This window comes from Eublepharis macularius, chromosome 2 (genome assembly GCF_028583425.1).
Source record: "Eublepharis macularius isolate TG4126 chromosome 2, MPM_Emac_v1.0, whole genome shotgun sequence".
Classification (NCBI taxonomy): Eukaryota; Metazoa; Chordata; class Lepidosauria; order Squamata; family Eublepharidae; genus Eublepharis; species Eublepharis macularius.
Genome location: NC_072791.1, coordinates 73445897 through 73460520, shown reverse-complemented (window position 1 = coordinate 73460520; position 14624 = coordinate 73445897). Strand labels below are relative to the sequence as shown.

At 41.1% G+C, this 14624-nt stretch overlaps 1 protein-coding gene across 1 annotated transcript in view; it reads left to right on the top strand.

Moving 5' to 3' along the window:
- SUSD6 (sushi domain containing 6) overlaps positions 1 to 14624 on the top strand; it is a 100479-nt gene that overhangs the window by 42353 nt on the left and 43502 nt on the right. The window contains exon 2 of the mRNA XM_054971133.1: positions 6459 to 6644. Within this exon, the coding sequence (XP_054827108.1) occupies positions 6524 to 6644 (121 nt within the window). The 5' untranslated portion in view covers positions 6459 to 6523. The remainder of the gene's footprint in view (positions 1 to 6458; positions 6645 to 14624) is intronic.

Sequence of the window (14624 nt, the reverse complement as noted above, 5' to 3'; positions counted from 1 at the left end):
GGATCGGCCCCTGATGCCCTGGAGCGTGCTTTTGAGGCTGTGGCTGGTTGGTTGAGACAAAGTTGGCTGAAATTGAATCCCATGAAGACGGAGGTCCTGTATGTGGGTCGTGGGGAGATGGCTTTGGGACTCCGGCTTCCTACACTTGATGGGGCAACACTTACACTGGCCCCGAGAGTTAGGAGCCTGGGGGTGATTCTGGATTCCTCCCTGAAGATGGAGGACCAGATCACTGCAGTTGCCAGGTCTTCCTGTTATTATCTTCGGCAGGCCAGGCAGCTTGCCCCTTATTTGTCTCCCCGTGACTTGACTACAGTGGTCCAAGCAATGGTCACCTCTAGGTTGGATTACTGTAACGTGCTCTACGCTGGGCTTCCCATGGGCCTGATCCGGCGGTTACAGCTGGTACAGAATGCAGCAGCGCGGGTCATTGCTGGAGCACCAGTGTGGCAGCATATTACACCGGTGCTACGCCAGCTGCATTGGCTGCCAGTGGAGTACCGAATCAGGTTCAAGGTTTTGGTGTTAACCTACAAAGCCCTACGCGGACTGTGACCGACGTATCTGAGGGACCGTCTCTCACCATATGAGCCCCGGAGGACTCTCCGCTCTGGTGGAAAACATCTTTTAAGTGTTCCTAGCCCTAGGGAGGCCCGCCTGGCGTCGACCAGGGCCAGGGCCTTTTCGGTCCTGGCCCCGACCTGGTGGAATGCTCTGTCTTGCGAGACAAGGGCCCGGCAAGATTTGCTTGCATTTCGCCGGGCCTGTAAGACAGAGCTATTCCGCCAGGCATATGGCTGACGCCGGGCAGTGCCCGCCCCCCCCATGAAGGGGGGGTTAAACCATTGCCCCTATGCGAACACAGAGGCATGTATGGACCACTATGCAGCATGAATTGTAATATTTAATGTTTTTAAATGTTTTTAAATGTATTATTTAATGTTTTTAAATGTTTTTAATGATGTTTGTATTTGTTATCCGCCCTGAGCCTGCAAAAGTGGGGAGGGCAGAATATAAATATAATAAATTAAATTAAATTATAAATCACACCAAGCAGTACACCCATATATGATAAAAGGCCAGCACAGATAAACCTACCGCATAGTCTTTAAGGTGTTACTGGACCAGAATCTTGCTCTTCAACTGCAATAAAAATTCCTATTCTGCCATGAACAAAAAACGAGAACTTAAAGCACACATGAGAGCACTCTTAATTTACATGCTTACTTATATGTAACACATGTAAGAAACATGTTATTGGGTTATTAAGTTTTTAGCATTAAGAACACATTCTAGAAATCCATTTTAAGATCAGAAATGCTGAGGCTGGAAATTTCTAGTTCAGAAGACTGTCAGAGCAGATTGTGGCCTGTAGTATCTGTCAGTGATGCCCTAAAATGTAAATTGTGTACATAGTTCATGATAGGTGGAGATATCTCCATGAAATCTCTCTGTTATTTTGGAGGTAGTCCTCTTATTGGAAATTCCTGTCAGAACTAATACCTGGGCTGATACCAAAGAATCTTAAAACTGCGGGATTTTATTTGTCCTTGAAGCTTTGTGAAATGTAGCTGCTTTGATTTTTCAAACATTCTAAAACTGTCTTCAAAAAGCTCTGAAATAAATTGAGTTGATCAGAACTGCAGAATAAACCACAAAAAATATACTTTGCTGTGGGGTTACAAAGGAATTTTTAAAGGCTTCATCCTTTTAGAGAATACAAAAACGATCATTTCATTTTTTTAACTGGGATGATTTGTGGTGGTTGTTAAGCATAACTCATTTTTTAATTTAAGTATTTTGACCTAGTTGGCTCAAGCCTGAAGTTTAATAGGAGTTTTGTGTTCATGGACCTCTGCATGAGGAGGAACTGTTCTTGTCATTTCAGTAATCTTGAAAGGTTTTGAGTGCTTGAAGCTTTCTCTAAGCAGCAAATGTGCTAGAGCTCAGAAATTTGCCTTCAGGAAACACTCTTGATAGCCAATTATTTCCTATAAAAGTCTTATAGTGAAGTCTCTTGGCATGTATTTTGTTAGGTGTACTGACCAGGCCTGTTGAACTGTATACTTATCCTGCATGAATAGAGAAGATACCCTAGAACATATGTAAAACCTTCTTTTGGCTGTGTACAGCAGGCAAAGATGAGCAAGTGTTGGGCAAACTGACTTTCACAGAGTTGACCACTTTCACTGAAGTTCTTGAGAAACTGTCAAGCTACCGGGAAATACTTGGATTCTCTCACACAATTTGCATACTGTAGCCGTGGTCTTACAGAGCTCTGTATGTGTCATTTCTATGTGCGCTGAAAGTTATTGGTTAAAATCTATACTGCATGGCTTTTGCTTGCTCAGACTTCCTAGATTTTGTTGGCTATGGTAAGGAATTTTTTTGCACACATGAGTAACCCACAGATATGCTTTATATGCTTTAAAGTAAACACTGCAACAGTAGGACCTTAGCCTGTCCGTCTTGAGTGATGGTAGTTCTATTTTTATTCAGGATGCTTTGCTCTTCTAAATAGTTTCTGCTACATGAGACTGTACATGGCACACTAAGTTATAAATACTCATCTAAAGCATTCTGATGAGTTAAAATGAAGTCCATGTGATATTGAAAAGTAGATAAAAAGGCCTTTGCAGACATTTTTTTTTTTAATCTGGCAACAAATGAGAGATCACAAACCTACTTGACTGAATTGACTGCCTTGCCCTGTGTCCTCAAACCACCGGAACATGTCTACTTCATGCTGTGTCTTTCTCATGTCCTTGGATTGCTTGGGGAGGTGCTCTTTGTCTTGGAATCTGGGAGTTCTGCCCATGTGAATTGCAGAGATCAGCAAATGATTAGTCAGTGTGAAAAGGAACCTTTTTCTTTTCCTTTGGCCTGTGAAAGATGTTTATAGTGTGGGGTAACATTTCTCAGCCAGGCTCATATAGAGAAGCTTCTGGCACGAGTGGATGAAATACCAATGAAAACAGTTGAGTTTCCATTTCAAAGCAGGAATTGATGAGGACAATACTTTCTGGGAAGTTACTTGGGAAAGTTCCGCCAGTGGATGTAACAAGTCACTTGGTTCCACTTAACTTTTAATAAGGTATGTTTAGGGCAGAATGTTGTGCCATGTGCTGGTCAATGCAACAGCCATCACTATTGTTCAGTCAAATGTACGTTGAATTTTGAAAGTGTCTCTCTTTTGAACAGTCGAAGTTGTGCTTGGAACACAGTTGCAAGTTAGATTGCTGTGAACTGAGAATACAAAGGAGATGTCCCAGAAGAAGCTTCCTTTGCAATACAGTTATAAAGGAAGTTGCCTGGTGTGCTTTGAGAAGAGCTGAGAATAGAAAGGAATTGAGGAATTGCAGCATATGGAAAAGAATAAATGGAAAATGCCTCCTGTAATCTATTAAAGGTTGGATAATTTTAGCTTAATATTTTCATTTCAAATATATGCCCTGAGTACAATAAATCAGTGCTAATGCAAGTATTCCTAGTTGATTTGACTCTTTATTTCCTCTATTAAGAGAATGAAATACAGTACATTAGTTAGAATGTAAGATTACACAGTTAGATCATTGAGAGATGCTAGTGAATCTCTTTGCCATTCTCATTCATAAATTATGAATAAAGGTTACTTTTCACAAGCTTGTCATTTTGTAAAGGTTGAAAACTCCAAGTTGGCAACTTGTGATCTGCATGGTACTGTTCTAGCATCTGATTGTTTTTGTAGGGGAAGCGATATGAAATAATAAATAAATAAATAAATAAATAAAAATCCTGTTTTCTATTAATTATCATTGCTAAGATGGCAATGGCCTAAATCCAATATCATTTTTAAAAAAATTCTAGCAAATAGCCTACTTTGAATTTGGATTGTATGGAATTACAGAGTCACATTGAATCTTCATTCTAATACTGAAATTCATGGTCAAGTGCCTATCCCCTTCTGGTAGGAGGAGTAGTCCAAGGGAGAAAAATGCGCAACAACACTCTGTGCGAGTAATCTCTGGCAGTGATTGGGGCTTCAGAGGTAGAAGGAAAAAATATACTGCAGAGACCGATGTCTGCTCAGTCTCCATAGAAAGTCCTGTACAACAGCACAGGGCAGTAGTGGGGTGATCCCACTATAAGATACTATGGGAATTGAGACTACTTTTATGGGTAGGTAATCCCATTATCTGGGGGGTTGGTCCCTCAAGGTCAGGATTTCCCAGAGTCTGGGAAAGTTTGAATTTTACCGGATGGTTTAAAATTAATTTCTGTCAAATTCAGGCAGGAAAATTTGAGGAATATTATGGGAGTTCAGTTTGCTTTGCTTCACTGGGAGAGGCTATGTTCAGGGAACAAAAGAACAGGTATGATGACTTGGTCTGGGATAGTGGTTGAGATTTCATTCTGGGTGTATGCCTTGTATATCTTTTTGTGCAGTAGGGCTATTATTGTTGCCAGTCTTGGAGATGCCTCTGGGGTTCTGACTGCAGAATTGGCTAATAGATTGCCTTCTGAGTGCACCCTTCCACAGGAGGGGATGCTTCCCTATTCACATACAGAAGCACCCAGCAGTTGTTGGAATTTTCCAGGCCCCTAGCATGCATGCTTGTTCTTTGCTTCAGGAGAGCCCAATGCAATTAGCGCGGGGGGTGGGGGTGGGGAGAAGCGGCAGCTTCCCGATGACTGACAAACGCAGTGGGCTTTCACCCCTACTGCAGATAATGTTTATTGATTTATTTAAATTTTTTACCCTGCCTTTCTGCCCTTATAAGGCAGAAATAATAATTAATAATAATAAAACATAATAAAATCACGTAGTAAAAGCACGTAATTAAAAACAGGGCTAAAATACATATAAAAACAAATAAAACATAGGGCAGGAGGGAGGGATCACTGAGGGAATTCCAAATGAAACAAGATTTCACCTGCTGGCAGAAGATGATGAAGGGGAAACAAATGAGTCTCCCTGGGTAAAGAGTTCCAGGGTTGCAACCTGCGTAATCTCAGAAAACAGAGACACCTGAAACAGGCTGTCTGAAGATGACCGCAATGGTCAGATAAGTTCCTAAGTGAATAGGTGGGCCTTCAGGTATGTAGGTCCCAAACCATATAGGTCAATACCAATTAAGGCTATAAGATGTAAACCCCTAGTAGCTTTTTTAGTATGTTGGAACAGAATGTGAAAGGGTTGAGGGATGCTATGAGGCACTCATTTATAATGCAATTACTCCCCAACTATTCTGTACTGCATAGTAGGACAGGCAGAGGTAAGGGGTCGATCTCCATTTTCAGTTCTACATCTCTGGTGGATACTTTGATATGAATGATCATGGGTTCATTTGTAGAACATGAGATATCACTGATACTGAAATTTAAGAAGTTCTTTAAAAACTAATAGCTGCACAGAATAGTCACATTATTCCACGTCCAAGTTAGTTTCCTTTGAAGCATTACGTTAGTGTAAATCTGTGAAATTATCTATGATGATTTCTCATTAAGACGAACCTCAAGAGTTCATTAAGTATCCTCTAATGGTTTTTTTTTTAAAATTATTATTCATTTCAACAATAACAGTACAACAATATTAAAGTATCCTCTAATGGTTGACAAAGACACTTTTTCCATTTAAATTTTTTGGAATCCAGGTCCAAGTAGCTGATGCCTGGAAATCTGTCTACTGATTAGAAGCGAATGTTTGTGAAATATTAAGAGGCCCTTAACTCTGGGATGTATTGATTTGTGTGTGGTGGGATCTGATGAATTGTTACCTCCTTGAAACCCTTTGCCATAGGGCAGTGTTTGCTTTTAGCTTAAATTCTGTCCATGACACACTGTTGATTGCAACCAGTAGTCCACAGGAAGCAGCGAGGTTACATCCTGGAATGTAATTAGCTATACTCTTTTGTAATTCACAAGTATGATATTTTAATGCCGCAGCTTGTTTTTTCTGTCTTGTTTCCTCTCATAGTAAGCAGTTCCTTTTAGGCAGGGTATGTCTATAGTCTTCTTTAGTGGGTTTGTGATCTCTTTTTCCCTGTGGATTATGAAGGATTTTGATTTATTTATCTTAGCTGTCTAGTCTAGTCTGACTGTCACTTCCATGCAAGTTTTAAAAACGCCAAAACCAGAAGCGTCTGCCTAGCAAAACTGGGTTACCTGAAGTCTCTTGAATGAAACCTCCAGACGGGGCAGTCTGCCAGACTTGTTCCGTAAAAACAAAGATACACAAATGGATGTTATGCTTTATATACAATATGCCTAAAAATCAGTTAGTTCAAGCAAGAATCCTTCTGTCCTCTCTAATGAGCTTCCTACCTCTTTCACAAAATTCCTCCCATCTTGTTAAACCTCCTCCTCAGGTACCCACTGGAGGCAAAAGCTTTTTTCATATGAGAATCTTCCAAATATCCCAATTCCCTTCTCCCTCCCAGCTTTGGACAGTATCTAACACTTTTTCCCTTTTGTTGTAGGTAACAAATTCCGACAAACCAAAACATTAGAGGGTAGAAGAAATTAGACTTTTGCTGACTAAAAGATGTGCCATGGAATGGTAGCGACAAAGAGCACCACGATATCACTGCTTGCCTTGTTCAGTCATGGACTATTTTTTCCATTGGTCATCTTCAGTACTCCTAGGGTCGAAGGTCTCGTCTCATGTAAGTAAAGCTCTTTTTACCTAGTTAATTTAGGGACAAGTGAGAATAATTGTATGCAAAGAAAGGCTCTTTGTGACCAAAGATTATACATAAAAAATCACTTCAGAGAGGTTTGAAGGCTCTTGCGGTTGTCATCAGCAAACGAATGTAAGATTTCCATTTTTTTTATTCACATTTGTGAATGAAGTGATGAGTCTGAGTTCTCCTGGGCAGGGATAATACTGTGTTTTGGTTAGATATATGCAAATGCTCATGTAGAAAATAGAGCTGTGTTCATTGTTGGCTGTGGCTCCTGTTTACCTCCTTTTGGAGATACTTGCTGGCGTAACCAAGAAACAGAACCCAGAATACATCTGTATTAATTCTTGGTGTCTCCAAATAAGCTCTTTGTGGCAAAGTAAACGGGTAAGTATTCTGAGAGCAGGGGGTGAATTTAGCCCCTCTTAATATTCCTCATTCTCCCTACACACAACGTTTCTTCCATGTGCTGCCATTTATTTCGGGGCAGTATAAAACACTGTTTATAGTGGCATTACTTTATTAGGTCTATGGCAAGTCACAGTGTTCTCTGCAGCATTCTGGCTTTCCCATCTCTAGTTACTTGTAGTGGATCACCAAAGATTTCAGGCTCAGGCATCAGCGGGGGCGGAGCGGGGAGGTGTAGCAATCTGGGTGCTGTATTTTTTATTGCATTCCTTCTGTGGGATCGGTCAGATGAATGAATTCCTTTATCCAATAAAAATACTATAATAGTTGAAGAGTGGCGAAGAAAATTACTTTGAATGCTAGACCAGCCTTGTTTCACAGCCTTGCATTCCAGTGCAGCACTTCTTTCTTGGCCACAAGCCAAGATCCTTGCTGATAAATGACTGAAGCACCCCATCCCTGAAATGTTCACTTAGTTAATACAACATCTGCAGTTGAGACTGTTCCTTTTCAATAGCCTGTAATAGATTATTCATCCACAAAACTGTTTCTTCTAGTTTTAATGTATGTCTAAGTATGTTCCATGAAGCAGCAGTCACTTCGGTTGATGCTGTGGAAGAATCATAGCTCTCCTGTGTTTTGAAGGTAGTGGGCTGCTTGCCTCCAGTAGTTCCTCTCCTCCATCACTTCCATTCCTTGTCTTAGGATCTAATAGGGTTTGTCTTAGGATTTGATTTGGATAACTGTTTACTAGTCACTGTATGCCAGATTGTAAAGGGTCTTTCTAGGGAAGAAAATTATAATATCTTGGATCTTGTGAATGATTTCTCTGGAGTCCCCTCTGGGGACCCTAGGAACAGCATGGGACAAATTGGCAAAAATGCCTCCCCTCCTTTCTGTCTGTAGAAATCCTTTCTGGGATCCAAGACATAAAGCTTGAGGATATCTTGCATTTGAATGAATTTAATTGATGACTGCAGTAGCATACTAAAGGTTCTAGATGATCTAAACAACCATGGGCACCTATGATAGTGCCTGCTTTGTCGTTTGTATAATCTAATAAGCAAGACTGCTAAGGATTTGAGAGCCAAGTAAATACCTAGTTCAGACTGCTTATTTTGAAAACTGCTCTTGTTTCTTCTGAAACAATTATTTTTCTAGCTTTCAGAATTTAAAAAATACTTAAGTACCTATTGGAGGATAGAGATGAGCATAAGACCTTCATTTGCAGAAGGCTTGTCTCTACTGTGAGTCCTCTTTGTATGTATATTCAAAATGGGATATAAATGAGCAGCTTTAGTAAGCGGTGTTGGGTGTGATCTGTCCAACAGTTCTATTCTGGGAATGCCATAATAAACAAGAATGAGTTGTTCAGAAGATCATACTGTGGTGCCTGAAATATTCATGGAGCTTCCTGCCAGATGTTTGGCTGGGTGATGTACATTTGAAGTCACATAAAAAATTTGGAGATTGTAGTGAGTCGCAGTAGGCACAAACTGGTTTCAGTAAAGGTGACACCACAGCAAGTGTGTTAGTAGCCATAATAGGAGCTAGCTAGCTTGCTTAATAAAGGCTTAAAATATATCTAGCACCTATTTTATCCTGATCTAACATTCTGAAGGTGCCCTTTTCCCTCTGAGTTACATAAAGCCTCGACATTCTTCTGCTGCCACCAAAGGAGTGTTAAAATGAGGACTGATTAGGAGTATATTTCCTTGCCCCCTGCCACTTTCAGGTGGGATGTACAGCCCTGTCTTCAGCTACATATTAGAGTAGAGGCTTTTCCAAGGTTCTTCTGACATCACAGAAAGTGACTTGGAGTTTAGAGAGCTGTGCAAAAAAGAACACTGGGGTATCTTCACACAACTGCACTTGGCTTAGAAGATCAAGTGCTCACCCTTCTTAACAAATGGTGAAACAAAGCTCTGGGGAAGGGCAGACGTAATGCAAGCCCTACATCCAATGAGGCTGAGACATAGGAATTGACAAAAAAAAACCACCCTGCTTTTACGTCGCTAAATATGTTCTTCCTTACCTTCGCACCATGAATAATATAGAAAGGTCTCCTGAATAAGGTCTTTAAATACAATTAATGCTTGTTTTGCCATTGTGGTGGACTGTTTGGGTGGCGCTTACTGATAAAATGGGTGTGGCAGTTGATGTAGCCTTGCCAGCTATAGCAAGCTAGTATGATTCAATACAGTTGTAGAGTCATGGCCTGGCTGACATTCCCACTTGCTTTCCTTAGTAGGGTTTGCAGGATGTCCTTCTCTAAGCTCACCCCACCCCAAGCCTATGCAGCACAGCCTACTTCAGTCTTCGAAGTGCCATTTACTTTGTTTGGGGATGGGTGGGGTATGACACAAAGTGTGAGTTGATTTAAAATCAAGTTTAATCACCAAGGACTATAAAACAAATGATTGAAATCCAGTTTCCTAGTTTAAAGTGCCGCATTTCCCAAACAAGCTTAACAGGTTGCTATAATTATTGATAACTATTGATTTGCAATTAAATAGTCTTGACTGAAATCTCAAAACTTTGGACATGTAGCCTTCTAATTCAATTTGCTTAGAGGTAGATTTCTGTTTAGTGTGCTGTCTGTATATATGTAGGAATGTTAAGAAAGAACACTTTATTAGAAGGCCAAGGCCACAGTCCTATGCGCCTTTTAGACCCATTGAACAAAGGATTCCTTTCTGTGTAAATTTATATCACATTGGGGATGCAAAAGTTCAGAGTTTTCCAGAAGTAAATACCGGACAAAAATATTTCTGCACAATGTAAGGATGCAAATGTTCATACTATTTGTCCTGTAGAATGATCATAAATATCCATAATTTTGAGAATTAGATGGGTTTTGGAGGCCCTACAGTAGGGATGCAAGGGGTCACCCCATGGACCTGATCGATCCTGGTACTCTACTGGATGGCATCTCCTAGATCCTGTGGTGACAAGTTAGTTCCTGGGTTAAGAAACCCACCTGCAGTAATAAATACAAAATCTATTGTGCCTATGGTTGTCAGATGTCTGGTTTTCCACCAGACAGTCCGGTTTTTTTTATTGGACTGTGCGGGGGGCGGGGGGAGCAGGTAAAGTACCAGGCATATAAATGTCCAGTATTTTTTTACCTGGGGAATGAACAGCTGGCCACAGGCCTGCAGAAGCTGGTGGCGGTGCAAGGAGGCCTTCCTGCGCCACCTCTGCCCTGTTCCCCCTGCTGGAAGCACTTCCAGGGGAGTGGCCAGCAGGCCTTCCCAGCTTTCTGTACTACCTGTGCCATCTCCCCCTGGTTCCAGCCTGCTTACCCTGGCACCTTCACACTGGAGAAGTGGCTGGTTTCCCACCTTGCTTGCCCAGCTGCCTGTGCAGCACTGCCCAGGAGTGGCTGGCCGGCCATCTGTTTGGTGCTGTCCAGGAGTGGCTAGCCAGGCCACCCGCACCAGAAGTAGGGTGACGTAATGGCGTCACTGCAGTAGTAACATCACACTGAGAGGGTGGGAATATACACGCTACTACTTTTAAAGAAGTGAATGCTGCCACCCCCTTCTCCTCAGACTCCAGTATTTCTCCGGGGGCCACCTGGGAACCCTAATTGTGCCACTTACAAAAACCAGATATTTCTCCCTATGGTTCTTTTTTGCATTGAAAAAATGTCCATAAATTCATCTATTCAGCTTTAGTTGAAGAGATTGTATGGACATCATGTTTGTATTAAATGGAAATTTCACTTTAAACCAGGCTCTGTAAAACTAGGTTATTACTGCAATTGAAAATGGAAAAAAGAACTATTTAAACTTAAAATTGCTTTTGGTATCATGGCTAAATGGAAATTCTGTCTACACAAACCTAAGTACAGAATAGGCTTCCTGAAACAGACTTTTAAAGCTAATAAACAAGAAATGAAGGTAATAGTGTCCTCCACTCCTATTTTTTCTACTATCTGTTGTTTAGAGATACTGCCTCTGACTACAGAGGCTCTATCTTACTAACATGACTAATAACCATTCACAGTATTGTCCTTTATAAACTAGCACATAGGTCAAAAATATACTCTAATTATTAGTAACCTTTATGCAGGGCTTTTTATCAGGCGGAACGTGGTGGAATGGAGTTCCAGCCCCTCTTGAAAATACTCGGCAATAGTGCTTGAAAATAATATTATTTCAAAGAATCCCATGTGTTTCTTCCTCATTTCCCTCTTGAGAGTTCCGCCACCTCTTTTCCCAGAAAACCCCCCCTGCCTTTATGGATGAATTTTAAAGTCTTACTTGAATCCACAGTCCCCCTCTCTCAGTATTCAAACTGGATGAGGGGTGGTGGAATGGAGAGAACAGGAATAAAACAGAATTCCGTACAAGAACTATGTATCATTCACTCAGTGACAAACTAATCCAGCTGTGGTTTCTGTCAAGAAGTGAGGTGCCTTGATGTCTCTGCCTGAGACTGAAGCAAAAATAAAAATTGCTTATGAGGTCATTATTTCATTAAATTGAGATCTGTGCTTACCTTAACCTGTCTGTACCAGCTACAAGTTAATATATCAACGTTATCCTACAGCATTGATTTGGAGAACTGTGATCACTTCCTCAGAACGTTATCTAGGGTTGCTGATTACCCAGTGGGGGCAGGGGATCCCCTGCTTCTACCCTTCACCCTCCTGCCTCTAGGCAGCGGGGGAATGGGTCTCTCAGGGCGTGCTCCCAGCATAGTGCAACAATGTTACTTCCATGAGTGACGTCATTGTACAGGCCACACAGGAGTGCTCCCACTTTTTGTGCCAGGCCACTTTGGACACTAAGTGGGCTGATTCTTTAAGTGATATCATTGCACCATGCCAGGAGTGTGCACGTGCATGAAAACTCTGACAGGTGAGTGCTGGGTTCCCCACCCCTCCCTCCAGGAGGCTAAGGGGATCTGGCAACCCGAATGTTATTGCTTCATACTAAGGCTTTTTGTCATTCTGAAAATTGCTGCTATGTATTTCAAACAAAAGGATTCCTTTGCCTGCTTAATTTTGCTGTAGTTGAATTTATATTCTGGAGGGAACCTAGTGGGAAGAATATGAAGTGTCTACACAGACTAGATGGTATGCTACCTGAGGTAACTTTTCTCTAGAGTTGTGCAGATACTCATTTCTCTCTTGATTTCGGCAGGCATTATGAAAGTAAAGCTTGAGTGACAGACTGCTCCCTTCTCTCTGATTCATCAGGTAAAACCCAGCTGAAGGGCTGACAGTTGGTTTCTGATAGGATTGTTCAGAAAGAGTTTGTGAGTGATTCTGAAAGGGAAGGTCAGACAGGTTCCCCTTGGAGTGAGGAAAGAGGAAACTTTTGCCTTAACTGTAACATCACTGTCCCCAAAGAAGAATTCTGTTTAAGAATTCTTCTTATAAGTGTCAGCAGAAGCTAAAGCCCACTTGACACAGACACCATAGAACTGGGAGTGTGTTTTGGCAAGAGTGATTGATTAGGTAGTAGATTATACGCCCTTTCAAGACAAAAGAAGGATTATATCTTCTTAGGAGAAGATTAATTCCTGCCCAGTTTTTAAAGGGGGGTTGGCTCTGAGTAGGACCCTGGGTCTGTTGTGAAAGGAAAACAGTTTTAAACTTAACTCCAGGAAACCTGAGCTGTCATAGGAAATTCTGTGAAGAAACATTGTTGCTGTAGCTAAAGTGTTAAATAAAACTCTTCTCCCTGTTAAGAACCAAGAATGTAAGAAACTAAGCTTCAAGAAAAATATTTTGCCTGTTACTCAAAGTGTATTCTGTACTACCAATAAAAGTTTACCTCCACACTTTCATTCTCTGACTACACTTTTCAATCCCTCCCTGTTTCATAAAGTTATTTCCTTTTGAAAGTTATGCTGTTTCCCGTGCTATTCTCAACAAAAAAGAAGATGGCTGCTACTTCTACCCATCAAGTTTCTGGGCTGGACTAAAAAGCCAGAATTATATCTGATGTCAAGGTGGGACAAACAGACTTTCAAATCACAAAGATTAACCCACTACTTGGGGCTGCTCAGCAAAAACAGGCAAATTGAATTTTGGTGGGAAAATCTGTCTCACAGTGGGGGAGTGAAGAGGGGGGGGGGTCCCTCACAGATACCAGACTTATACAAGATTTGATGACCTAAGGGGCCACAGTTGGAAGCATTTGGAAAATTATTCCATGAATTCGTATAATTCTCCTGCATTGTGTGTGCTACTAAAATGAGGAACTTGGCTCAAAGCTTAGAAGTGCAAATCTTGTTAAATTCTCCTACGTTCCAATGGTCTATCATATCTTGGCAGTAGTACCTGGAACATGATAAATCTGTGTAAATAGCACAGTGCAATCCTTTATTAGATTTTAAGTACTTGAGAGCCTTGCCATAGGCAAAAGAGAAATTGGTTTGCTTAACTGTGATTAGTAGAATATATACTCCTTTCAGTGTGGTAAGCCAGTTTTGTGTAGTGGCTAAAGTGTCAGACTAGGGTCTGAATCCCTCTCTTCCATGAAAGCTTGCTGGGAGACCTTGGGCCAGTCACATGCACTCTACCTAACCTATCTTGCAGGTAGAGGTTGTGCGAATAAAATGGAAGAAGGGAGAACAGTGTTGTAAGCCACAGTCCACTAAGGCGAGAGAGTCTGTATTTTTGCTTATCACAGTGCCAGTGTCTCAGAACTCTGCAGCATGACCGTTAACAGTAAATGCAGGGCCTATTTAAAGAATGAGTGCCTTTCAGATCTTCTTCTTTCTGAAGCCTATATAGTAATGTGGCAAACAGGTAACTGCTTATGCTCAAAATGAACACATAAATAAAAGTGATCTGTTCTCTAAAGGGCAAGTACTGGCATGCCAGCGTCTGCTGTTGGAAGGAACTACAGGGGAAAGCTTTAGGGGAAAAAACTTGAGATATTTCTTACATGTTTCTTGTTGGAGACTTCCTTTTGTGTGCTCGCTTTCTTTCGCCTTGTCCTTGTGATGTTTTTTTTTGCTCAAGGCTATTTTGTACTACTATACTTCTGGGCTTTATAATTTGGCTTGTTCCTATGTTCATGGAAAAAAGCATGAAAACCAGAAAAATACAACATAAAAATTATTGAAGGTACAGACCACAAAGTTTTACTTCTGATTCTGCATAGCATTAGACACATTGTAACAAAGGAAAACACCACATCCCAAAATTAAAGGATCCACTGTAGTTTCAAAAAATGAAATAAAATTTAGTATTTGACTTGGCCACATGAGATGAATGTGATCGTGATCCAGCATTTGCAGTCCTGTGTGTTGATCAATGGATGTTCTCTTGGTTTGGAAATGCAGAAGAAGTTATACTGTGTTTTCAGAACCCATCCTTTCTTCCTATATGAGAATTGGGGGGGGAAACCTTTCTAGATAAACCACCAAGGCTAAGAAGTCCCATGGAGAGATGGGTGAAAGTGTACTGGCCACTTGTAAAACTTGCCAGCTTGATAAAACACTGTTTCAAGCTTTGTTTTGTGACTTCGCAGAAATAGAGATAAGATTCATGCTTATATGGATAGTCATGGAAAGGATCGCTGAAGTCAT